The sequence below is a fragment of the Ascaphus truei genome, chromosome 10, assembly GCF_040206685.1.
Source record: "Ascaphus truei isolate aAscTru1 chromosome 10, aAscTru1.hap1, whole genome shotgun sequence".
NCBI lineage: Eukaryota > Metazoa > Chordata > Amphibia > Anura > Ascaphidae > Ascaphus > Ascaphus truei.
In genome coordinates, this window is record NC_134492.1 from 23,555,922 (window position 1) to 23,582,917 (window position 26,996).

At 42.6% G+C, this 26,996-nt stretch overlaps 1 protein-coding gene across 1 annotated transcript in view; it reads right to left on the minus strand.

Moving 5' to 3' along the window:
- The window catches only part of PIK3R3 (phosphoinositide-3-kinase regulatory subunit 3), a 403,008-nt gene that overhangs the window by 186,748 nt on the left and 189,264 nt on the right, over positions 1-26,996 (minus strand). The window contains exons 6-7 of the mRNA XM_075616225.1: positions 10,038-10,239; positions 9,048-9,133 (exon numbers count right to left, since the gene is read on the minus strand). Coding sequence (XP_075472340.1) covers positions 9,048-9,133; positions 10,038-10,239 — 288 coding nt within the window. The remainder of the gene's footprint in view (positions 1-9,047; positions 9,134-10,037; positions 10,240-26,996) is intronic.

The window sequence follows — 26,996 nt, forward strand, 5'->3', positions numbered from 1 at the left end:
ACAACACAGAGGCAGCAACTAAGTTCAAGAGGATGAGTCCAAAACATGTGTCTAGATGGGTTGCTGGCTCTGTACTCACAGACTGACAAAAATACTAGACTATCCATGCCACGCGTGGGCATTTTCAATATGTTCTTGTACAAGGAGGGTACAAATAAATCTAACACATTTAGGGTACATGTGCATGTGCATGTGCATGTCCATTCAACCCCCAAATACTGTGGTTATTTGTACAATGAGTCGGTCCTCTTAAGACCTTGTTTGACATTTATGTCAGGCTGTGCCGGGTCGGTCCCCCTCTGTGGATAAGCATTGCCCTGCCCCTAGAACTCATAGGAAACAGAAGCCGGTGCAGCGGGTCAACGAGATATGACAGTGCAAATGTCTGTACTGAGAGAGGCCAACCCAGGTCAGGAGTGAGAACCACGAAGGCAGATATGTGAAGTGTTCAACATTGCAATCTCAGACATAAAGCCAGGATAAGCAGGGAGGATTGGCAGAGATGTGTAGGTCAGCACGCCTAAAAAAAGCAGAGTTAATATGGGTCATACAGTCTTAACACAGCACAATCAGGCTAAACAACATTTAGATAACTTTTCCCACATCTTTGTCGACTGTCAGATATTATAGTAAAGTCCATTCAAACGCTCTGTTCCTACAGGACAAGAGAAGGTTTATGTGTACAGACATACCCAAAGTTGGGGGGGGGGGGGGCAAAAGTTTGGATGTATTGAGAAAAATGCCACTAAAGAACTACTTAACTGCACATTCAATATTAATACCCCTTTAAGTGCTGGAGGAATCACTTCATTACCTTGCATACCGATTAGGCTTGCACCCATTGTCTATAAAATAATTTTTATATGGTTCATTTTCATATTATTTGCAGAGCATCAATAGTGTCGTTGAGTTTACCTAATCCCTGCAAATTCATATGTACAAAATAAAGTTCTGAATAGCAGAACGTGGGAGCATATGGTACAGCTGTGATACATTTTCATTACGTCTTCTCTCACAAGGCGCCTTCCGGAGCTGGGAGACCCAGTACAGCCCAGTGATTTGAATACGCCGTAAGGCGTTACCCAGAGTTTTCAGGTGTTTTATGGCAGAAGACTGCGTAGTAAATATGGCCCTTTTTCCGACCACCCTTAATTCAGAGTGAGAAAAGACAGCAGAGAAAATCAGTGGGAACTTTGTTCAATAAAGACATGCAGGAGTGGAATTGAGGGGTAGAGTTTATACTGCTGTTCATTCGTCTCCATGTGCATGTGAGGAACGGCTAATGATAGCCTGGCCCTCACTTCTTGACAGAGGGACATAAACTCATGTATCTTATCCCTCACCTGAAGATCTCGGTTGTGCACTGAAATATTCTCTTTATTCCCTGCTACTAGGCAGCTGTGATACTGTTCTATACAGAAATTAAGTCGTTAAAGAAAGCTAGTCTCTGTTCTGCATTGTGAAACAATAGGAAGAAACAACTTTAAAACACATTAGTCAAAGAGACGCACATTGTATCGTCTCCCAGAGTCAGACACTGCTCTTCCCTTCCCTGGGCTGGTTTCGTCACTTTCCATTCCTTGGTGTTCCACCCAGAATGTGGTAAATCCGCAAGTGTGTGCGATGTAACAAAGTATCATTCCAAAGGAGAAATCTATACTCCAACCACAGGCTGCACCTGCCAAGCAGGGGAAATCCCCCTCACCCATATGAATGGCATGCGTTCCTATTTCAGGGTGGGCCAGCACTTAACTCTCTAAAACTCATGGGTGCCAACATATTCTATTCATGACCGATTGAACCCTCGTGAAAAGTAAAGGATTGATTGAGATTTCCGGAGTAAGGGGTTTTCTAGAAGTAGAGACGACGGATACATTTATTTATCAAATATTTTACCAGATATTTTTCAAATAAATTGAGCATCACCCCTTCGTTTTCAAGCATGTCCTGGGCAAAAAGTAAAGATGACAACATTACAAGTTACAGTTTCAAACATGTTTAAAGTAGGAAACGGGAGGTGGGGGGAACGGTACAAGACGGAAGAGCGACCGGATTCTTTATCGAACCTTGGGACTATAAGCAGGTTTCTGGAGCCGGATCTAAGGAGATAAGTGCTGGGTACAGTGGGTATGAGAAGACGGCTCAGGTAATTGGGTAACCTGTCCAGAAAGTATTTGATAGTGAGACAGGAAAGATGCACGTTGTGTCTGGACTCAACTACCTAGTTTGGTTATGAAATGATGGAGGAGGCTAATGGTAGCAAAAAAATCCTTTTAATGAATGAAGGGATCAATCATCACCCCTGGATTACCCAGAAAACGCTCACCTACGCGAAACACGTAGGTGAGCGTTTTCTGGGTGATCCAGGGGTGATGATTGATCCCTTCATTCATTAAAAGGATTTTTTTGCTACCATTAGCCTCCTCCATCATTTGCTGGCAGTGCACTGCCTTTGTTCACCCATTCTACTTCTCCTGTTTGGTGGATTGCACGCTGTTCAGGATACCTGATGGGACTGCTCCTCTGGAATCAAAAGTGAGTGTTCTCTTACATACTATACTAAGTTATTATGGTTGGGAGAACCTCTGTACTGCTCATTGTGCTGGCTAGCACTAGGTACTAGTCCCTTGCCCTATTAGGGTATGTTATCATTGCTCACCACTATATTGGAGTGTTCCCTACGGAAGAATCATTATTTATTATTGGGACTCATATATTTTGATGCACCAGTTACCCACACTTTCTAGTTTGGTTATTCCCTATCACAATGGTGGGTGTTGACGTTACATAGTAAGACAAAACGGCATACTGAGTTGTAATAGAGAATTCAACAACAGCTTGGTGTAAAGTCACACATAGATCACCCATAATTAAACCCCTTTATTAAGCATTGCAATAAGCAGCAGTTCATGGAGACTCTCTAACGCTGGGGGGGGTTTATACAGGCATACCCCGCATTAACGTACGCAATGGGTCCAGAGCACGTATGTAAAGTGAAAATGTACTTAAAGTGAAGCACTACCTTTTTTTCCACTTATCGATGCTTCGGTACAGGTTGGGAGCCGGTATTGCTCTTCAGGACGCGCTGACAGGCGCATGCGCGAGTTGCCGTTTTCCTATTGGGTGAGGGGAATCAGTGCGTCACTACTACGGCGGTCTGTAGAGCAGAATAAGTGTCCAGACTCGTGAGGCGAGCGTACGGACACAGGGGTATGGTGCTATTGAAAATATGTCCTTACTTAAAGTGAGTGTCCTTAAACCGGGGTATGCCTGTATATCAAAGTCTCCCAACTGCAGAAGAAGTGCAAAAAAATAGCATCAGAATTATCCAAGAAAAAAGTTTGTTACTTTCATTGGGAGTTTTTTCTCTTTGATTAATTAGTTGTTACATTTTGAAACCCTTCTGCAGCTGGGATAATTTGGTACATAACCATCTGGATGTGTTCATACAATCACCCTTTAACTTGGTGGCTTAAAAAGCAGTGATACTGTGCCTGCTCACTAAACATGTATTTTGTGTGTTTGTTGGAAAGATACACTGCTTATAATTAAGCCTGAATGCATCTATAGCATCTTATGACTTACTGACTAGGATTATACATTGCAATACCGGGAAATCCTCTTATTGAACTTAATGAACATCAGCTTATAAAGGCAAACAAACCAAGGAGTGTTGCTCAAACCATAACACGCACACAAACTGGATTTAGAAAGGGGGAAAAATAAAAAAAGAAGCTCCCCGTATTGAGCCTTCCCTTTCTTGGAGTCTTACCAAAGTCAACTGTAACCCAGGCTATTCCAGTAACATCCAAGCTCTTCTTGAAAAAAGCAATTAAGACAATAAATAAACAAATATAGACAGCCAAAGCAGAACCAATTTTTCTAATGAAACTCTAATTAACATGTGCTGTGAAGAAAGAATAATTTGTTATTGTGCCATCCGTGCCTTAATTACCTTCCCGGCTTTGGTTTTTGAGGGAGGGACGACTTTAACCAATTCGGTGTTAGAAGGGGGAGGGGGTGGGGGGGGGGGGAGGCTGAAACACATTGCCGATTATTATGGAGGAATAAGGAGCACAATGTCACAGTAACTACCCCCAAATGGATGATCCGAAACACATTTGTTTTTTCTGTACAAGTCATTTTTTAAATGTTTATGGCAATTTCATATTAATCATCACAATGCCCCAGTATTGTTTTATTTTTAGGGAATCGGACAAATGGGCGCTGCTGTGGGACAATCTCACTTAAACCTACAATAAAAGATTTCCAAGGCAGGAGATACCAGAAATGCGCTATTGCCCTGACGGTCAGCAAAGGAGTTACCAAAGTCATGCAATGTTGGACCCGTTTCTTTGGTTTGCGTGTGTGTCATTTTTGCAGCTGTCCATTGAATTCTAAGAGTACTACAAAATGTTAATGTCCCACATCCCCCTGCCTTTGTCCCCTGTTAACCCTTTGGGTGCCACAGCCCCTCGAGCACATCGCGATCCCGTGGTCACGGCGTCGCTAAATCCAGAAGCAGAAGAAGAGCCCTCCTCTTCCATGTCCCCGCGTGCCAGCTCTGAACCCGATCTCCCCTTGGATAATGAGGAGTAAAAGGCCATGACTCGGTCACTACATCATGGAGCCCCTTGGAGTGCCCGACCCCATGACACAGTGCAGCGGTGGTCAACTCCAGTCCTCCAGGGCCGCCAATAGGTCAGGTTCTAAGGATATCCCTGCTTCAGCACAGGTGACTCAATCAGTGGCTGAGTCATTGAGCCACTGATTGAGCACTCCTGTGCTGAAGCAGGGATATCCTTAAAACCCGACCTGTTGATGGCCCTAGACAACTGGAGTTGGCCACCCCTGACATAATGGCTATGTCATAAGGTGCCCAAAAGGTTAAAAGAGCAATCCCTCTTAGGACCAGAGTGAGCTAATTCTAGTGACATGTGTAAGGGGTCTCTGTGAAGTTTATACCTTTTCCCCAAATCTGACACTATAAATATTTAAAAAAAAATGTTTTTCCTTTTTTTCTGGCTACCCTTTTGTGTGATGTCACTGTGTGATGTCACTGTGTGATCAGCAGGCGCCTGTACGGCCAGAGCCCCACTCACCACATCTTTATTGGTTCTTTGATAAAGACTGGGTGAGATAAGGGCAAAGAAAACTCTTAGTTGACAAATACTTCCCCATTTAGAGACCCCTAAGGCCAGTTGTATACTGCGGGCGCACGCTACGCCGTGCGCGTGCGCGGCAGTTATAGATGGCTGAGGGCAGCCAGCCCTTCTAAACAAGGGTCGAGCACGGCAGGGAGCGGGGAGCCGACAGACAGGGGGAAGACAGTGGGAGGGATGATTTTGCGCCGCTACCGGCGCTCAAATGTGTGTATGTGTGTATGTATGTGTGGATGTGTGTTTGTATGGATGTGTGTGCTTGTGTGTGTCAATGAGTGCACAAATATTTTTTTTTATTATTTATTAAACTTTTTTTTTTCTTTAAAAAATCTTATTTAGGACTTTCTTCACTCACACAATCCATGCACACAAATATACTCTCTCTCTCACACACATATATACACACAGTACCTGTAGCTCCCGACTCTATAACAGGAAAAAGCATGCGGCACGTGCATGCGCGTGCGTGCACACGGCCTCATGCAGTATAGAACGGGCCTAAGAAAGTCAACAGGAAGACTATGTGGAATTGCACCATGAAGGATTTCCCATTCAAGTCAATGGGAGAGTCTGTGCGTTAGTGCCCAATCTGCACCATTGCACTTTTGAGTTTAACACACCCTTAGTTCTGCTGTGCTAATGTATATCTCCTGTGCTGGCTACATGACTAACAAACATTATGATGCTCGCCCACAATGGTTCAACGAGGAGTGAGTCACACATCCTATTAGTTCTTCCTTCTTGTCCGTATGCATCCAACAACCACAAATGGTAAAACTTTTATATATAAAACAGAATAAAGATAAAGCTGGTCAGTGCCCCCAGGGAAGAATCACTGAGAACATTTGATAACAGTTCTAATAACTTTTATGTTCTGTTATCGCACACCTCCATACCTCCTGCCCATGAATATAGGTGCGCTTGAACAGTATGGGACCGAAACTCGTCAAAACCTTTTCATAACGTCCACTTCACTGTCTCCAAGGATCACTTTAACCATAGAGAGAGTCGTATTTGTATTTATATGCATCTCACATACAATAGGTGCAGTAATATATTTCCCCTGTTTATGCTTTTTTCTTTTACATGTACGGAGACTCAGTTCCCAATCTTCTCATAAGCGACTGTCATTTAGTTCAATTGACAGCCATGTTAGGACCTACAGATGGGCCACACCCAGTGGCAGATTTCTGATTAGGCCCGAGCCTAGGGCAGCAAAATGTTGGGGCAACATACAGAGGCCCCGCTCTCTTCCCCACTGATTGCCGGGGGAGAGCGTTGGGCCTCTGTAAAAGGTCTCTTGCCTTCTCCTTAGTGCCGCCCTCCTCCTTCTGCAGTATCGCTGCAACGTCACATGGCGACATGTTGCCATGACATCATGTCGTCGCGTGGTCATGGAAATGAGTCATCACGTGACGTTGGGAAATCATTTGACGCCACGATGCTGCAGAGGGAGGAGGAGGTGTCCCAGGGTAAGTGCCTATGGGCGACAACATTTTAAACCCGCCACTGGCCACACCGTGATTTGGTTGTAAGCTTAAAATCCTTTTGCCAAAGAATTGAACTAAACGACCCTTGCTTATGAGAAGATAAACAGATAAGTATTTAACTGTATAATTTGTCAAGTTGGATGTAGCACTAAGCCTTTTTGTCTTTGGTTCTGGTAAATAAGTAGACTTGGACGATACATTGTCCATATGTAATAAACATCACTAAGCACGTAATAAATATTTTCTAAGCAGCAAAGCACCCTACTGCCAATTCAAATGATAGGGATGGAAGATACCTTATGTCTTAGCACTGCTCAGTAAATTTAGTCCATAATGCTAAATTATTCGCTCTTCCCAGTTATAGTAATGTTGGTTGGGAAGTTCTTCATATACAAGTAGCTACACACGAAGCACCAGAGCTGTTTCTGCTTCTAATACAGCTAATGATGGGGTCCAGCGAGCTTCATCCAAAATAAGCTTGTGATTCATAATGTAGATTGCGCTAGTGATCTCATGTCTTGCATTTGGAAGAAGTATACTGTAAGGGTACAAGTGGTTGCCTGCAGATCAGCACTTGTAATTTTTGTAGAGTCCTTGTAATGTTTTTGGTCACCATTCTTGAGCAGGAGAGGTACTGTATCATCTGGTTGGAAATCTGTGCTCATACTTGTCAGAGATACATGTTGCTTTGTAAGAGTTTCCATCCCATGTTCATGAAGGAACTGAAGTGCACCTATTTTCATGTGCAGGTCGGTAGAAAGGTGTGTGATAATGGAATAGAAAGTCTCAGGGTATGGGAGCATGGGCAAATCATACATCAATGAGGCTCATTACTCAAGTTCAATGTGAATAAATCAAAAGATGATCAATGGATTTTGATTCTGAAACATCTGCAGTAGATATTGTGAAAATTGGATACTTTTCCAAGATTTAAAACCCCCACTAATTTAGGATTTGATTTGCCAATTTATTGCTGACTTTCTGGTAAAAATCACAAACTATAATGACTAAATGCCTCTCCAGTTTGATGATTTATTAATTGAATTCTGATTTAATTCAGAATAAATCACAGATTTAAATATTCCAACATTCACTGAATTCAGATTTGTAGATAGAATTATTATTAATCACTGCAGCTACAAATAACAATTTCAGAACACCATTTTCACCACTGTCATGACTGCTGAGGGCTCCTACAGGAAGCTGTATGTCATTAACAGAAAAAGCTATTGAATATTAGGGTTCTAAAATATTGAAATGGCTCTAGACAAGCATAACACCTTATATCCAAATGGGACTACAGTGTAAAGGATAACAGAACCCTGGATTACCATACACCAGAACAGCACATAATGAACAGTTTAAACATCACTGTTTTATTTCCGCAGCATACAAGTCTTATTAGACTAATGAGTAATAAATGTGTAGTGCCAAAGAGTAAGATAACCCTTCTGTAAGGATTAAGAAGTATGAAACTCGAAGGTGCTTATTCAATAAAGTGTGATGTTACCGTTTCGGCACTAGCCTACAGAAAATCCTACTGACTTTAGTGCCAAATTGGTACTATTGTGCATTATTGAATAACCCCCCAAAACTCCATCACAAAGCAAATCCCTAGCACGAACTCTGACAACAATACTGACTCAATGTATTTCTTTAACAAACTGGCAAGTTTATTGCAAAATGCAATACTGGTTTCTTTCTATCATCAGGGTAGTGCTGCATTTCAGGAAACAGCCAGAACATGAAGAAATACTACCAACTGGACCCATTTTTAAGGATGGACAAGTTTGCGGGTTCTAAATCCGAACTTTGCTGATCCTGCTTTCAATTCGAACTTCCAGTCGAACAATTTAAGAATTTGGCGTTCGATTCAAACTCGAGTCCTAGTTTAGAACACATTTTTTAAAATGAGCAAAATACCATCCCTCTTATTTTTGTTGTTTTAAATGTATTTCGTTTTTTAAATGGTGTAACTTTATGACAAAAAAACCCATAACTTTTCAGAATAGTTCAACGTATGAAAAAGTCCAACCAGATAGTTTTTTTGTTTTGTTTTAATACAAATAAAACAATTAAATCGAAAATCAAAACCAATCGAGCTTTGGCGAAACCAAACCAAGTGCAAAACCAAAATGTAAAAAATTGTTTAGAAGCAGAAGCAAAATCAAAACAATAGTGGAAGAGCCCACCTTTTAAAATGTACATGGTATATTGTCCTATTTTATTTACTGGCTCAGTGCATTCAGGTATTTGTAGCACCTTTGTTTAGTAGAGAGAAAAAGAACCATTATAACCAGACTGGAGAGACAGTATCCCCATGTACTAGATACCGTGTGTGAGCCCAGCATGACCCCTCGGAATGCGAGTGTTGCAGACAACATCTGATTCCTACCTGGTGCAGTCTGGATCTCGGACACTCCTCCGACCACAATAAGGGATTCTAGAATCCTCACGCGATGCTCTGGATTCACTCTGGTGCTGGAGACCAAAAACACCAGACATGAGGGCAGGATCTGCTTATCCCATCACCAGCAACATTTGGCCCTGAGATGTATTACTGGTGTGTCCTGAGGTGGAGCAGCTTGTAAACTGGGGTTAGGGCAAGGGGAGGGCAACTCCAGTCCTCAAGGGCTCCGATAGGTCAGGTTTTCAGGATATCCCTGCTTCAGCACAGGTGGCTCAAGACTGAGCCACTGATTGAGCCACCTGTGCTAAAGCAGGGATATCCTGAAAACCCGACCTATTGATGGCTCTTGAGGACTGGAGTTGCCCTCCCGAGGGGCTTACAAGCTGCTCCACCTCAGGACACACATGGGTGCATTGTATTTCTTTTTTTGTTACATTTGTTACATTGAAGCTTCTCCTAAACATGTGGTCTTTGTTTGTAAAATTCAACCTGGGATTTGTTAACACTTCAATGTCCAGACGGGGCATGCAACGCATTGTAACGGGTTAGGGCGTCTCCCATTGTATGATTAGTAGCTAAAGCTTTAGCATGTCAGAAATATGTGGTCAATAAAATGCTTTCCTTCCTTTTCCAAAAACTGGGAAAGAGGCCGGATAGTACGTTCCGGGTATTTGCCGCTGTGGTGGCTGCTGACATGTACAGTATCCAAGTAAATGACAAACACTTATCATGGTTTAGTAGATAGACTCCTTTATCCGGCACTGGCATAGTTGTGAGGCTTCGGGGACATTCTATAAAGGTGTATATTTAATAAAAAATAAAACGAAACAATGCAGACTTACAAGAGTGAGACTTCACTGGAGCCTATGAGAACATTTCCAATCATGGGACATGATTAATTTGTAGCGGAACTATTCTTCCGATGTAGAGGAAAGCCCCACCATGATGACATTCCTTTATTTGGGTAGCACTTACCTTGTCACAGGGCTCTGGAACAGCACCTCACCAAAGGCTTCGCCCAGTATCCTGGGTGTCAGGCGGTTCCTGCTGTTGTTTTTGCAGAGTCGGTAGAAGTGCCTGGTCAGTTTCTGCAGCAGAAGGCAGTGGTGCTGGGGAATGCTGGGAGATTCCAACACCCTTTTAACCTGTTGTCCACAGTCTTCCAAGTTTGGAGCTTCTGTAAAGAGACAGCAAAAGCCAGAGAGCATTTAAAAAAGAGAACTACTTAGTTTATACATATATATTTGCAAAAATCTGCAGCATTCACCAATATGTGTAAAAAAAAAAAGCAAAAATGTATTGGTATTACATAGCAAATCAAAAAAATGGGAGACATTTCGGACCCCACAGGTCCTTTCTCTAGCTCCATTTTTTTGATTTGCCTCCAAACTGTTCGAATGTCTTATCTTCTCCCACATAATCAACTTATTTAATTCCCATGCCCTCCTAGGTCCTCTGAAATCTATCTTTCGTACAATTTACGCAACTTACTAACTAATCTCCCTGTTTCACAACTTTCTCATTTGCAATCTATCCCAAATTTGTCAGCTACAATCATTTCATTCTCCTGGCTTCCTATCAAGTTCCAGAGCACCTACTCCTCCTCCTTAACTTCAAGGCTCTCCCGTCTTGTATGTATGTATGTCTTTATTTATATAGCGCCATTAACGTACATAGCGCTTCACAGCAGTAATACACGTGACAATCATATAAATAACAAATAATACAAATAACAGATCATGGGAATAAGCGCTTCAGACATAAAAGTAACATTGTAGAAGAGGAGCCCCTGCTCCGAAGAGCTTACAATCTAATTGGTGGGGAAACATCTACCCGTTGAACACTGCGGAAGTGTTCTTTGTGATACATGCGCCCACAGTGTATACATGCGGGTCCCGACGCCGACCCGTCAGGTTCTCCCTCCTATTGCATTCATTTACATACCGGTTCCTACTACTCCTAGACATGAGGCGTCCAGCTGACAGGCGCGCTGGTGGCGTGAATCCCTGATCAGCATACAGCTGGGCTCAGTCAGGAGAGTGTGTATTATATCAACTATACTGGAACTGTTCGTATTTGTACTGCATTGGATACTGGAGGCACTTACCCATATCTTCTAGGGAGGACATTCAGGCACAATTCATTTACAGGACTTGTTATACTATAAAGGGGATGAGAGCGCTCATCCGTTTTATATGTCAGAATTAGTATCAAGTATAGGCAGGTGCTTGGGAGGGACAGAGAAATATTTGTAACAGTAATGATCCAAGAAGGATCAGATAGAGTCCCCTTTTAACATAGCACTCAATGCCGGATAGAAGTGAAATGGATAACAGTGATCCTACAGAATTTTTTTTTTCTGTTAAGGGACTTTTAGCCCTAAGGGAACCGATTAACCAGAAAAATAAAAAAGTTTTATTAGTTCAAATACTCATTAAAAACACATATATATCATTCAAACAATTAAAAGAACCCCATGTAGAAGTGGCTTAGTGTAGTCAGGTATGTCTAAAGAAACTATCTATATTGATATTCAACTCTGCTATCTATTTACATCCATTACAGTTAGAGAAAAGGTTCTACTGAGACAGTAACGTAATCCTAAATAAAAAATATGTATGTTTCGTCATTTGGACGTAGCATTGGGCACCCCCTGTGTTTGTTTGTATTCATGTGCCACAAAAGCCCAGTTGCACTCTATGTGGCATTACATATAGTCAAGATTAGGTGGGTGTGGGCGTTTGAGCTTGCTGGGTGTGTGTTAATTTAATTTCTGACTGGAATCAGTTGTATGGAGGTTGTGGCACCTCCCCCAGAGCTCACGTCACCTCCCCCTTTTTAATGGTGGATCTTCTCCTCTTGCTGCAGGTAATGAATCTATTATGGTTCTTCCCCCTCATACAGAGGTATAGGGAACAAATGCTTAGAAAAAGAAGAACAAAAAGCACTCCGTAATAATAGTCACTGGTGTGGGTGCAGATCCTATAATGAAGAATAAGCAATACGATACCGTTTGGAAACGAAATCAGCAGGCAGCACTCCAGAATTGAACAAACAAGTGTATTGAAAAAATAAACACAAAACCAACGTTTCGGCCCACGAATGGGACCTTTGTCAAATACACTTGTTTGTTCAATTCTGGAGTGCTGCCTGCTGATTTCGTTTCCAAACGGTATCGTATTGCATATATATATATATATATATATATATATGCAAATGAGCATACAGTAATATTTCCATTTGATATATATATATATATATATATACACATATACATCTACTGTATATATCATGAGAAATACTCATTATATATATATATATTGCATCATGTGCACTTCCAAGTGTGGGAAGCAGGAGGTATACATGTTCATCTTGCGTTAAGATACAACAAACTGATAAGGAGTATCTGTGTCCATCATTCAGCCCTGACTTCTCTTCCTGTAGCACTGCCAAGTTGCTGGGCAGGTCTGTGGCAGGAGTGCGCTGCTCTCGCTCGTCTGGTTTACCAATCCATCATCTCTACACTATGAAAAGGGAGAGATAAGAAAGCTACATGTTGGCTGGACTTGGGGGAGGAAGCAGTGATAAACAGCTTCAGTGACACTGGAAGGTAAAAAGAGAGTCAGTCTGGCGAAGAACTGGAGTGGTAACAGTTTGCTGGGCTTCAGATGCTCGTCGGATGGGGATAGTTACTCTGCTGTGGCCGATTAGTCGGAATAATGAAACAGCCAGGAATAATCCCCCACACGCATGGAGCCAAGAAGGTGTCTCAGCTGGCTGAAAAGATTCAGGCTCTTATCCTTCCAAAGGGGGTATTGAATAGCAGTGATAGTGTGTTTGTATGTTTTGTTAGGAGGCGGCTGAAAAATGAAGTTCCATAGAACAACGTTAAAAAAGGAAAGAAGAAAGTGAACAGACTTCAATAGAGTCAAACTCTCTGCTGAATAATTACAGGTGTTAATCATACACTTCAGCCTGTGGACTCATCCTGTTAACTTATATTTTGAAGATATTTTGAGGATATAAAAAATATTTTGGGGGGATGCTTAAAAAGGCTGCCTGTGTGGATGTGCTCAAGACGTTAAACATAGTTTGAATTACAACATGATAGATTATAGAGTACAGGCGGTCCTCGGTTATCCAATGGAATCCGTTCTGGAAGTAGCGTTAGATAGTGAAACCGTTGTAAAGTGAGTCCCATGTTAATCAGTGGCGGTGAGCGTTGGATAACGCATTCAGGTGTCGGATAACGCATTCCAGCGTCGAAAAACGGCCCTTAGGTTTGCATTGTACAGGGGTTGATATGCCATTTGTTGTAAAGTGAAACGTTGGATAGCGAGGACTACCTGTACTGGGAAAAAACCCACAAGGTTTCTTACGTTTTGCAAACCATTTACCAAGTGTTGTTCATCCATAGGACTGACCTTCAGATCCATTCAAGTAGATATGCTGTAAAGTGTCTAATGGCATAGGGCTACTTAGTAGATATGGTAGGGCTGGCCTTACCTTTGGTGGGGCCCACGGCGGCATGCTGGCAGCGGGGCCCCTCCTCCTGCAGCATCATGACGTCACGGCAGAACGTGATGTTGCGCTGTCATGGCAAAGTGTCGCATCGCCCTGACAACGCGACACTGCAGAAGGAAGGGTGCTTGGCATAAGGTAAAACCCCCCCTGCGCACGTACACACGCACCTCCACCAGCTACACACACACGCACCTCCCCCAACTATACACACACTAATTCCCACACACCTTCCCAACTTGGGGTGAGCAGCGGTGTGGCTTTGCGCCTGTTCGGGGCCTCCCCAGTACCTTCCTCTCCCGTCAGGCAGAATTTGTATCCCAGCACCGAAAGTTGCAGGGAGAGGAGGGAACGTGGAGCCTCCCGAAGGCGCAGGGCCCAAGGCAAGCGCCTTGCGAATGGGCCCACTATAATAATGGCAAAGAAAGGGTTATATGGCTGGTGTTAAGCAGTTTTCATTTCTTTCTCTAACGGCTCTATTCTTCCACCAATTCTATTGGGTTTGTAATAAAGTGTTTTCCAGATGTTTCCGAATTGAAACTCTGCTAAGTGTGGTCAACAAGGATCATCGCAGAAACCTGAGTGAGAAATACTGTTTATATACTGTATATTATATATTATATTGTAATTGTCAAGCACTGAGTTCCATGGGGAGAAAAGCGGTATAAAGGTATAAATTATTATTATTATTATACAACACATATCACTTCTGGTAAAAACGCATTCCCAGCGCAGCTGCAGTGATTACAAGGTTGCAGTGATAAGAGTGGTGAGTTATACAGTAGTTTTAAGGCAATAACTATAGCAATATTAACAAAGTAGTACATTCATCTTCCTCCCAACACAAAATCTTCTGGATAGTATGGTCAATCTATAACCAAAAGGGGGAAAAAGTAAAGGCAATATATAAATAATGTGGTACCAAGCAAGTAAAAGTGAACGATTGAGGACGGATAAGAGTAGGGGTTCCAGCTCCCCAGGGCTCTTGCAATCTAAAATGCTGTCTGTGCTGAATGGAGACACATGAAATTGTCTCACAAGTGCAAATTAACCTCTAGAGAACCTGTGTAGTAACACGCACTTGTAGCAGACGTGCAGACTGAGATGCACTGCAAGCCACAGAGAGGACAGCTTGCCAACAGGCTGTGAGATATTGTTTCACTGTTATCCCAATAACCGCTGGCAACGTTCCTACACTATGAGTCCTCTGTTTCGAAATCTGTGGCCACCAAAACAACTTTGTCTCATTTTTAGCAGCAGTGGCCTTATAAATGTCAGTGGAGTCTTAAAAATGTAAGTCAGCGTTTTTCCATTTAACATATCTAATATGTTTTGGTCCCACGCACTTGTTATCCTTGTTACTCTTTTTATTAATAGTGCCATGTGTTAACCCCTTCCAGGGAAATATATTTGTACTTTGCATAGATTTTTTTCCAGTATGTGGCAGGATTAGGGCTATAGGAATTGGTTACAATCCAACCTACTTCAACTCTACCTCATGTTCTCACTCTCCCTTAGGGGCCTATTCAGGTAGCTCCAATGTTATCACTGCCGAATCGAATGTTTTTGTTTTTGGCATGACCCTACCGATCGGTCTCACATTTGTGTTATCACGGTATTCAGATAGAGTTATCGCCAGTCAGAAACCGTTCCGTAGGAAAATGCCATAACAAACACTTTATCTGTGTCTTTTTCTAAGTTCTGACCATGCGATCTTCCTGCAGTTTGCAAGAGCTGCATCTCCCTGCACAGCCCTTACAGGCGATCTCCCTGCACAGAGAGAGCTGCATCTCCCTGCACAGAGAGAGCTGCATCTCCCTGCACAGCCCTTTTAGGCGATTGCACTCTTTTTATTTGCTTTTAGTAACACAATATAGAAGCATTGGGTCCCCGAAGCTGAAATGCATTAATCTCAGCCCCAGGGACCCCCTGCCTCCCAAGTTACAGGCCCTGGTGGCTGCGGGGGGGGGTATGGGGGGGGGCAAGTGGCTGTGGGGGGAGGGGTGGCTGCTTTGGGGAGATCAGGATCTGCGAGTTGGAGCCACGATGTGCATATCGACGCTACCTGAATAGATTGATTTCTCTAAAAATGCGAGTTTGAGCATTTTTGGAGCTACTGTACCGCTCGGGTTGGCATTGCGATGTTGCTACCGATCGGGAAGAAGCCGTTTTCTAGCAAGTTTAGCATATTATCAAAGCTATCTGAATAGCTGCATTTGCAAACTCGCTAGAAAAGTGCTCAAAACTCTTGATACGTTACTTATCGAAGTTTACTGAATATGCCATTAGATTGTCTACCCCTTGGAGCAGGGCCTTCCATACCTACTGTACCATTGTATGTTAATTATCTATTTTATTTTACAGCAGGATACATTGACGAGTTCAAATAAATAATGCTAATAATAATAATAATAATAATAGATGGCGATTGTTTCAGTGTCTTTTTTTCAGTGTCTTTAGCTATTTATTTTTTTTATCACCCCAACTTTTCTTTATTTCTCATATCAAATAAAATATAGGTCTGCAGTGGTGTTAACTTTACCGTCCAAAATAAAATGCTCTCAGTCTTAAAATAAAAAACATATTGAAGTTGACACAGATGCTAAAGGACAAGATAGTATGTTAAATAATTGAAAGACTACAGAGCATTTATAAACTCTGCTTGATACATAAACCCCATTGTCTAATTATGGCGATGCTTAGTAATCCACAAGAGGGCATTGCTATGGGAACCAAAATATTCAAAACTATGAAAATCTGTGGGGAAAGGATAAACTGAGCTATATCATTTGGCAAAGACATTTGGGGGACTTCGATGCAGAAGCACTCTAGGGATATTTAATTGCATTCTAGGTTTTTTGGGGCGTATATAGATGTGACTAGTGCCAAGTCTAACAGACAACTGCAGCATTTCTCTAGTGGGCAGTAATGGGTTTGCCAACTGTTGATTGAATGTGTTTAACAATATTTATATGGATAACTAAAATAAAAAAGTGCTGAATGTGTGTTAGGGTGCTTTGTGTTACCCTTCAAAACTTGCATGCACGAATTGTACCTCTAAATAGGGGGTTTTAGAAATAGCTTTTTAGCAACACTTCAAATATTTTTGTTGTGAAGGTAAATAGTTCATCATGAGCACATTGCGTGGCGATGAATAAAAGTGTATTGTCTACAAAACAAGAAAACTGGGGCAAAACTGAAGCAGAAACCAGTGTCAGATTCCCAAGTAGAAGAAATGCCATTGCTTTTATCTTTTGATACAAATCTGTTAAAGTTTTGTGCTCTGGTTTTTCAGCCAGGAAACTGCGGTGCCTGAAGCCCAGCCCAGCGTGTTGTGGAGCTGATACATAGAGTGTTACATTTAAATGGAATCTTCAAAGCAACCCAGTGCTTTGGAGTTTAATAAAAAGATGATTCAGATGCTATAGACGAGTGACCTTGTGGTTGGGGCACTGGCCTTTAAATCTTCAACCCCCACCCACACTGGAGATAAAAAGCTTTCTTTGTGTCACTTGGTGCCTAACACTAAACTAGATTTTAACCCCCTTGTTGCCAGAGAGATGATGCTCGGCAAATTATGAAATTGAGCTGTGTATGAACAGACCAGTCATTGCTCCAGGAGATTCCCAGTTCATATGATATTAATGTTGACATTTTTTGGCCGTTCCAGTAAAAGACAAATATGGCAATCAGCAAGTTCCGTGACAGTGAACCAGTTATGGATGGTGACCTTATTGGGACACACCCAAGCTTAGAATGAGTATATGTCAAACCAGCATGTCCCTGTGGCATTTGCATTGTCTGTATTTCTTGTGTTAAATATATTGCAGCACTGACTTTTACCTCCCATATCGTGTTGAGCTATGGAATATGCTGGCATCTTCAAACACACGATAATGACAAATACAGTAATAATTATGGGAGAGAGGGTGAGGGGGGTGAGGAGGGTGAGAGGGAGAGAGGGTGAAAGAGGGAGCGAGGGAACTTCATGCATACATACAATAATTATAATAAAGTGCCCTTTATTACAGCAGTCATACAATCATCCATTGCACACTGCCATGTGATTCCTTTCTCTCCCCCGAGTCTCGCTGCTAGTCTCTTTCTTCCAACCCCTTTGGTGCACTGCTGCTTAGTCTCAAGTTACCCATGGAGACCTCAGGGCACCAATTTTGAGGATCCCACAGATTAATGGTAACCAAGGAGACCATTGGCACTGGAGCATTGGAAGAATAAGAAGCTGTGCATGGGGAGTTGAGAAACATATTTTAGGGGCAGACTTTATAATCTTGTGGGAATCTGTAAAATGTTCTTTTGTCCTATGGGGTAATTGTGTGTTGAAGTAGGGGAAGTTCGTTTTCGAGCTTCCAATTTTGAACCACACTGTCGGGTGGGGCTATGCCATTACTGCAGATGCTGTAATGAATAGCTTCAGAACACCACCTCTAATAAGTTAGTTATTAAAGGAACAGAATGATCAGTTAACCAATTAGTGACGTCAACAGCTGCTGAAGTGACCCTTTATGGACAGAGTCACTGATTGAGCCACCTGTGCTGAAGTAGGGATATCTTTAAAACCTGACCTGTTCATAGCCCTTGAAGACTGGAGTTGCCCAGCCCTGGGTTAGCCACTTACTTGAGGGCTGGAGCAGCCTATGCTTATTTAGCAGCTGCTATGGGCTGAAGGAGCGGCTCAGTGAGTAGTGACACTGACTGGCACTGAGTTTGAAGCAGGGGAGGTGGTTCAATTCCCGGTGTCGGCTCCTTGTGATCTTGGGCAAGTCACTTTATCTCCCTGTGCCTCAGGCACCAAAAACATAGATTGTAAGCAGGCACTGTGTCTGCCAAATTTCTCTGTAAAGCACTACATAAAACTAGCAGCGCTATACAAGAACAAGCAATTATTATTATAGCTGTAAGCAGAGACTATATCTCTATTGACCATGTAATTCTTTGTTACTATCTCTTGTTAATACTTTACCAGAGGGACTGGAGCTAAAAAAAAAAAAAGTCAGCCATTCTACAATGCGGTAGAGGTTTGCAAAGTAATTCACTGTGAAGTTGCCTCCTGGCTGCACATCTCCCAAATGTGTCCTCCTGGTCCAAGTTTATAAAGTAGGGTTAGAGATATAATAAACCTGCTAACCAGCCCTGCCATTGAATACACTACTCAGTTACCCTGTTAATAAGCTTCTTCAGCGGCAAACACAGGAAGTCTGAGCCAGTTCAGACATATTTTTTGTAACTCTTATAATCCAATAACTTGAAACTTGAAGCGTCCGGGCCTGTTTTGAAAAATCTAACTCTGAGCAGCATTGCTATTCACTGCAAAGCTGTGCATGGCCATCTAGAGCAGTATGGTTAAAAAACAAAACAAACAAAAAAACAGTGTTCAGCAGAAGGCAGAGCCCTGCTTCCTCTTGGACTCTGCGTTTTCCGAGGTTTGTGCGTGTGTTTTCTCTCTCTCCCCTGCCCTTCTCCGGTTTTGGCTGTCATCCCCCCAAACTTGTGAGTAATGAATTCGCAGGTCACGGAGTGCAAGCTCAGAGGAGGCAGCCAGATTTCACTGGCTACACTCAGGAAGGAAGGAATGAAAGGCTCATGGTTTCCAGTAAGGGTATGGAAGGACGGAGATGCCAGACTCTTGGGGCGAAAGGTTCTGTGCCACTTTGGGACTTTCACCTCTACAAAATTAACCCGTTCAATGCAAGAGACACCTTTAAGGGACTCCTTCAATGCAACACTCTCTTGCATTGAAGCTTTGTATCTTTGCAACTAGCCAAAGCTTATTCTGTCAACACTTTGCAGCAATGTGTGGCTGACCCTTCTGTCAGTGAAAGGGTTAAAGGCGCAGTCCAGTTTAGCAGAAGAAATAATAGCAGTGATATATTTTATAGGTTGAATCTTGCTAAATGGTCCTTTTGAAGAACAGACCAGTATTCATTTTTTAAAGTATAATTGGACCCCGTGGAAGTGTTCTACACCCCGATAATAGTGTGACCAGATTTAGGAAGCAGTAGATGTAACTTACCTAGATTTTAGCAAAGCCTTTGATGCCGTGCTACACAGATTCTAAGGTCAGGTCCCCGCTGGCTACTGCAGCGCCCGCTGTGGCAGACGCTGCAGGGACAAGAGCCGCCCTACAATGGGGCCGGAGCCGCTGCGCTGCGCCGACAGAAACTCCTGCTCTCAAGAGAATTGAGATCAGGACTCGCGACGGAGCGCTAGGCCACGCCCCCTCGGCGGGTCAGCCAATGAGGGCGAACCTGCCGGGTGACGTCTTGGCCGCGTCCCCCCCCTCTTTCCCCCTGCAGACCGGGGAACTCGGTTGCACGCACCGCCAGCCTCGCAGGCGCGCATGCAGCGCAGGCACTGGGGCCATAGCCTAACGTGGTTGTATGGATAAGACATTCTACTCAAAGGAGGTAAAGGCGACCAGTCGTGTACTTCAGGGATCTGTACTGCGACCGCTGCTCTGTTATGTCTTTATCAGTGACATTACAAATGGTCTGGAAGGGAAGGTTTGCCTTTTTGCAGATGACACAAAGACACCCTAGGGGGTTAAACAAAGTAACTAATGATTTAGGTACAGTAGTATGGAGGAACGGTCAAGAGTGTAGCAATGCCAAAAACTGCTGAAATAACAGTCATGCTTTCAACCTGAAGGGTGGGGGGCTCATGGGACGTGTGAGGAAGTACTTAGTTATGGAAAGGGGGGTGGATAAATGGAGTAGCCTGCCTACAGAGGGGATCGAGGGTACTACAGTTAAGGAGTAAAAAAAAATGCTTAGGATAAACTCGGAGCTATCCTAAATATGAAAGCACCCAAGGGATCGAATATGGACTGAGATTCACAGAGAGGAGAATGAATAGGCTGGAGGGGCCAAGAGGTTGTCTGCTGTTCATTTCTATACTTCGATGTCATAGGACCCAATAAGAAGTGGTGTTGGTATTGAATCTGAGGTAAGACAAAGGCAGAGGATGAAGAACTCACAATGTTTCAAACAGCACCAAGCGTCTCAACATCTCAAAACATATGGAAAAATATTTTACAATACACTTTGTGACTTCTTTAAAAGTATGAATCACCAAGATTTAACCCATTAAACATATCCCTAAAGTGATAAGTTTCAGGGGTTTTATGAATTTTGTTTTGTTCAGTCTTAATTGAACCCAGCCTATGGCTACCCAAGACTGATCCTCCCTGGTCCTATTCACTGGCTCACCAGCTTTAATTCATTACATTACTGGCAGTCATGTTTTTCTCCAGGATGCATAAGGACTACCACCAAAAAATATGGTGGCTCTTTAAAATCATGACTGCAGACCCACACTTTCTTGCCTGTAATGGGGTTTAAACATGGTTCAATTCCCAGTGTCCACTTCTTGTGATCGTAGAGGAGTCACTGTGTCTCCCTGTTTCTTAGGCACCAAAATGACTCTGTTATCAGAGACGTCTGATAAACAATAGCTTACCTGATTTCCATCATGAACTGAAAAGCATCTCAGAGTGGAAGTAAAAACCGAGGGATATATTAATTTTTATTAAGATAATAAAGTACAAAATAATACGATTATGAAAAACGTTAGAGGAAGATTACAACAATCTGAATTTCTTAAAAACTGCTTCTCAAGTGGGAGCTGAACGATCCCGTGGAAACTTTGAGCTTGAGCTCATAAGTCTAAATGAATATACAGATTCTCCTTATGTGCTGAAGACTTAAATCAACTGTCTGCTAAAAAGATGGAGTTCCTGATATGAAGGGACGTGGTATTGTGGGCAGACAAGGACGGCTATATAGTCCTTACTGCCAAGAGTTTCTAAGAGATCTAGAAATCAGAGTCTTCATTTAATTAGGTACAGTGCAGACAACAATACAGAATATATCAGATGTAGGCAATGTTATCTGATTGAAAATAAAGCCAGCAATAATTTGTGCATTAAATCACCCGAACCCAACGCTGCCAAACCATAACGGAAGAGTTTCATCTTTGGGCAGAACCCAACCCAAGACCAGGAGATGAAAAATGAATGAAAGAATGAATCAAAGTGTCAACAGAAAGTCCCTGAAGTCACAGGAATAGAAACTCAAAATGAACACGGTTGCTGCTAAAAATATGAGGAATGACTTCAATAAACCAGATTACTACATCATTCCAGCCAGGGACTTTCCATCACGTTGTAAATGTATTATCCCTGATACCCGAGTTGCAAAGTAATGCTCACCAAAGTCAATATACTAGTCGCTGAATGAATAAAACTGTGGCTGATAAGTCCTATTTAATAAGTTTTTTAGCACAAAAGGTTAATAAAGACCATCACGGTTACAACATGGTGTTCTACTCCAGCGGTGCGCAAAGTGGGGGGCGGGAGATTTTTCAGGGGGGGCCCGCGCTCTTCCCTTAGGCATTAAAAATAAATGCCGGGGGATCGCGTGAGGCCTCTGCAACGCTATTACTTACCTTGACTCTGCCGGCGTCACTCGTGCCCATGGCCATGCGGTGTCAAATGACGCCACGGGGGTCATGTGACGTGATGTCACACGCGTCAAATGATGCTGTGGGTGATGTGACATGACCCGCGCCGTCATTTGATGCCGCACCAAGGTAAGGGAGGGGGCGCGAGCACCAGCGGAGGGAAGGCAGGGGGGCGCAGCTGCAAACGTTTGCGCTCCCCTGTTCTATTCAATGATCTTGCCTATAAAGTAATTTGACAAAAAACTACTTAATCATTAGTGGTGCTCTCCAATAATTCCTAAATAAGGCGATGGTGATGCTAGCCTGCATTTTAACATGGACACACTGCCACTATTTTTATTTTTGTCATAATTGTATTTTTTATTTGCCTATTTAAAATATTAATTTAAAAAAAGATCTTGGTCATTGAAATGTCAACACAAAAATCCCCAATATTACCAGAGGTGCGACTCATTTTTGGATCATTCTCTAACATTTCAAGGAACTACTGATTCTTTCAAATGAAATAGTCACGAGTAGGGTTGCCGAGTGTCCCAAATCTGCAGGGAATGTCCCACATCAATACGCAAGACAGCAAAACGTCCTGGTCTAGGGACAGTTTGTCCTTTGTAGGCTTTTAACTGTAAGAGTCATGAAAAGAGCGGTAGACAGAAAGGAACAAGCTCTCTTTAAAGAGATTACAGAGTGAAATTATTTTATTTAATACAAACTGTCTATAAATATATCTATTTATTAATTAATGTATAATGTATATATCTTAATATTGGAACAAAAGACAAAAATACCCAATGCTTCATCCAATGGGACAAAATACATAGTTAAATACTTCAATGTTAGTTTTCTCATGAATAAGGGTCATTTAGTTAAACCCTTTGGCCAAAGCGTTATAAGCCTGCAGCCACGTCACGGCACGACCAGTGTGCAGGTCCTAACACTACCTGTGAACATTCCCATTAACCTCTGCAGTGGAGGGAGAATGGAACCTTTCCCGCTGACGTGGATTTAGTTGGCTGCCCTATGTAAAACGAAAGCCTTGTTTTTGGAAAATAAGACCACGCTGTTGATCAAGGTACTCAAATCATGAAAGAAAAATTACCTGCACTGTATCAGGGTTGCCCAGTTAACAGATGGATGTGTGTTATTAGCCTCTAATATATATTAAATCAGGGCCCCCCATCCAGCCAAGGCCACCTTTGATTAACCTCCATAAAAACTGTCAACAATGTATCCCCAGTGCTTAGATACAGAATCACTGTGATCTCAAGCCCATGCAGACTGGCAGGGGTCATTGCTGTCACCTGCTGATAATATGGGACCCTCCTGCTCAGCTAAAGCCATTGCTTGGATTGGAAAATTTCATCTGCCCATCCTTCTTCCTGAAGTGTTTTTGTATGCAATATTTACAGAGGTCCTGCCTCCCAAGGCCTTTCATCTCATGCCAAACCGACACCTGCTGACGCGTGAATTACTACAGAGGAAAGTAAAGTCGGCACATCAATGCCTATCAAACACCGGCCGTGAGCTATTTATATTTTATGGCTTTATTGCTTTACTACTTTATTTATTCACAGTGCAGGGGTTCATTAAAGCAGTGCTGCCATCTAGTAACCCGCTCAGCAACACTCTAGCACAGACCGTACAAGTCAAGATCATACACAACCAAGAGAGGGCACTCAGCCATGTAACGGCTTACCTCCCATTTTAACCCCTTTTCTGCTAGACGGGCCAGCATTGGGTTACATGGCAAACCTTGAATATAGGTGTCGGTTGCACAGAGTAGCAAAAGCACCTCAAGTTCGGTATGGAAGAACCTAGCCAGCCAGGTTTTTAGGGCCACACACACCTAAGCAATTTGTCTTTCTGATAATTAGAGGTAGGGTGTAAGTGATTAATTTAGTACTAATTAGAAATGTGTGAGATGTCAAGTTGGGTTTTTACCATCCCAATTTCAAAACTTGGACTGTATGAACATCTCAGGGTGTCTGGTTCTGATAACTGCAGTCAGTTGTGACGGTACAGAGAGAGGTATGGGTTACCACTACATTTTTATTTACAAGTCCACAGTTCCAGTACTTTTTTTGTTAAACGGTTGCATTTTTCTTTCAATAAAGGTGGATTTGTCTGAGGAAGCCTCTCTCCCTTGCTGCTTTCTAAGCATAAATATTGTATATGAATCTTTTCCCAATGTTTAATAAACTCAGAATTTGTTTCATGCCCAGCCCACTGACACTACTTTTTGAAGTCACTCGATCTCTGGCTGTGGTGGCCAACTCCCTGTATTTACCAAGGATACATGTATTCTATTTCTTCTTTACCCTTCCGATACAAGTTCCCTCAACACAAATGAATGGAAAGAGGAGGAGGTCCGTCTCATTGCCTCCGTAAATCTCCCTGATAACACACTGAGGACTCCAGGAACAATGAGATTTTCTTGTCTCTCTATCCTATCCCTAATCTACGGTGGATCTTCAGTAGGAAGCAGAAAGCAGCCAGGCTAAGGAGGAATGTTCTGATTATAACACGTGGGCTCTCTGCCAGCTGCTTCCACATAACAAGCCTGCTTAATCTGCTCCTGCTCAGACCAGTATATTTTGGCTGGCTTCAGTCTCCCTTTTACCCTTTGTGGCCGAGAGCAAAAAAAAAAACCCCATGAATTTAAGCTGTGATATATACTGACTGCAAGAAATAAAGCGTCATTGATTCAGGTGGAAAGGGTCCACTCAAATCCAAGCCCCTTTAATGCCAGAGGGCTTTATCCCTTTGGAGGTGCAATCTGCAATAGTCAATCAAAAACAAAAATGCTTTACCTGGAAGCCTCCCATAACCACCATAACCAGTCATGTTAAAGTTGCCTTTGAACCTAATTCATGTTGGCCACTGTGTGATTGTCCTGGCAGCGAATGGGTTAACCAATGACTTGGGTTGAAAGAAGAAAGGTTGCTGCAAAATGTGGCACTTGTGTCAGAGTGTTCCTCACTAGCAGGAAATGCTAGATCAGTGGTGCTCAACTCCAGTCCTCAAAAACCCTTCCGGTCAGGTTTTAAGGATATACCTCGATCAGCACAGGTGACTCAGTCTCTGACTGAGCCACTGATTGGGCCACCTGTGTTGAAGCAGGGATATGCTGAAAACCTGCCTTGTTGAAGGGGTCTTGAGGACTGGAGTTGAGCACCCCTGATCTAGATAAAGCTCTGTGGAATGCAACCGTTTTCATTGCTGTTTCACAGTTGGGCGTCTAGGGAAAGTTTACAGAATGTATAAATCGGATCTAACGATGAAACCGTCAATGGAATGGAAGATAGCACCATGGAAGGGGTCTTCTGGAATAGCACCATGGATGGGGTCTTGTGGTATAGCATCATGTAAGAGGTCTTGTGGAAGAGCACCATGGAAGGGGTCTTGTGGAACAGCACCATGGAAGGGATCTTGTGGAACAGCACCACGGAAGGGGTCTTGTGGAACAGCACCACGGAAGGGGTCTTGTGGAACAGCACCATGGAAGGGGTCCTGTGGAACAGCACCATGTAAGGGGTCTTGTGGAATAGCACCATGGAAGGGGTCTTGTGGAACAGCACCATGGAAGGGGTCTTGTGGAACAGCACCATGGAAGGGGTCTTGTGGAACAGCACCTGAGGAGTTCAGCCTTGTGCAGCCTGAGAAGTTCCACTCAAGGGAATAATAACCCCCCCTTTTCCCCCCATATAAAAACATTTTAAATATTGTGTCTAAGAAGATCTGACCCTATGTCCAAAATTATTTTTGCTCTCCTGAAGAAGAAAAAAAAAAGCGTAGCCCCACTTTTTAATATCGCCTTAACTACAAGACTTAACCCCTATAATGCTACAGGGTACTGCACCACATAACAAAAATATACTGTGTGTGGTGACAGAAATTTTTCCCTATCCTGCTGTGATAACATTTGCAATCTAAAGCAGAGAAGGTGGGTGATGTAAAAGCATTAATCACATACAGAGCAGCACTCTCTGTATACTCCAAAGACATGTTACCATGGCAGGGATATTCTCATTTGTTTTAATTGCTGCTAATCCTATTCTTTCTAATTGACTAAACATCTAGAAAGTCACATCAGACATATATTAAAGGTGCTGTCACACTTATTCTATCTAATTGTATTTTTAAAACTATCCTCACTTTTGCCTTCTCTTTTAGGAAGGGTTACTTCATTGGCAAACGGGATGGTAGTTTTTTGATTTTTTAGAAAAATATAGATTTAAAATGTTTATACTGGGACGCGCAACAAATTCTACCCATGTGCATTTTGCCAAACTGTCTTTCTTTTAGCAGGTATTTACAACACACTAGAATATTTTCCTCTGCTATAGGTGAGCCCTTAGTGCAACGAGTTCCACACTCTGAGAGACTTGTTGTACTATATTGATTGAAGGCTTATATTTATTGTAAACATTCCCTTAACTAACTATACAACAAATGTTCCCGGAACTCAAAGTGATACAGCATATGCAAATGGATCAGCCAAAAGAATTTAATGGTATACACAAGATACAGAACAAAAGCTAAATGGTGACTGCTGATGTCTAAATGAACAAGATGCACAACAAAAGCTAAAGAAGTCTAAATGAACTAAAACAGGGAGAGAAACAGGGAAGGGAGGGAAGGAAGGGAAAGGGGAAAGGGGGGTGAGGAAAAGGGAGGGATACTGTCCAGGGCAAGGGGGGCAACGAACATTTCGGGGTAAAGATCCCTTCTACAGGCCCGTTCCCAGGGAGACCGTAGTCCCCATGTAATTCTTTTGGCTGATCCATTTGGTTATGCTGTATCACTTTGAGTGCCGGGAACATTTGTTGTATATTTATGTTCACTGGGAGGAATTAGGGTCCTCCTTGTTCCCTTGACCACCTCATTAGATTCTCTCTCTCATCACGAGTGCGGTCTAGTATATTTGTCTATTCCCTT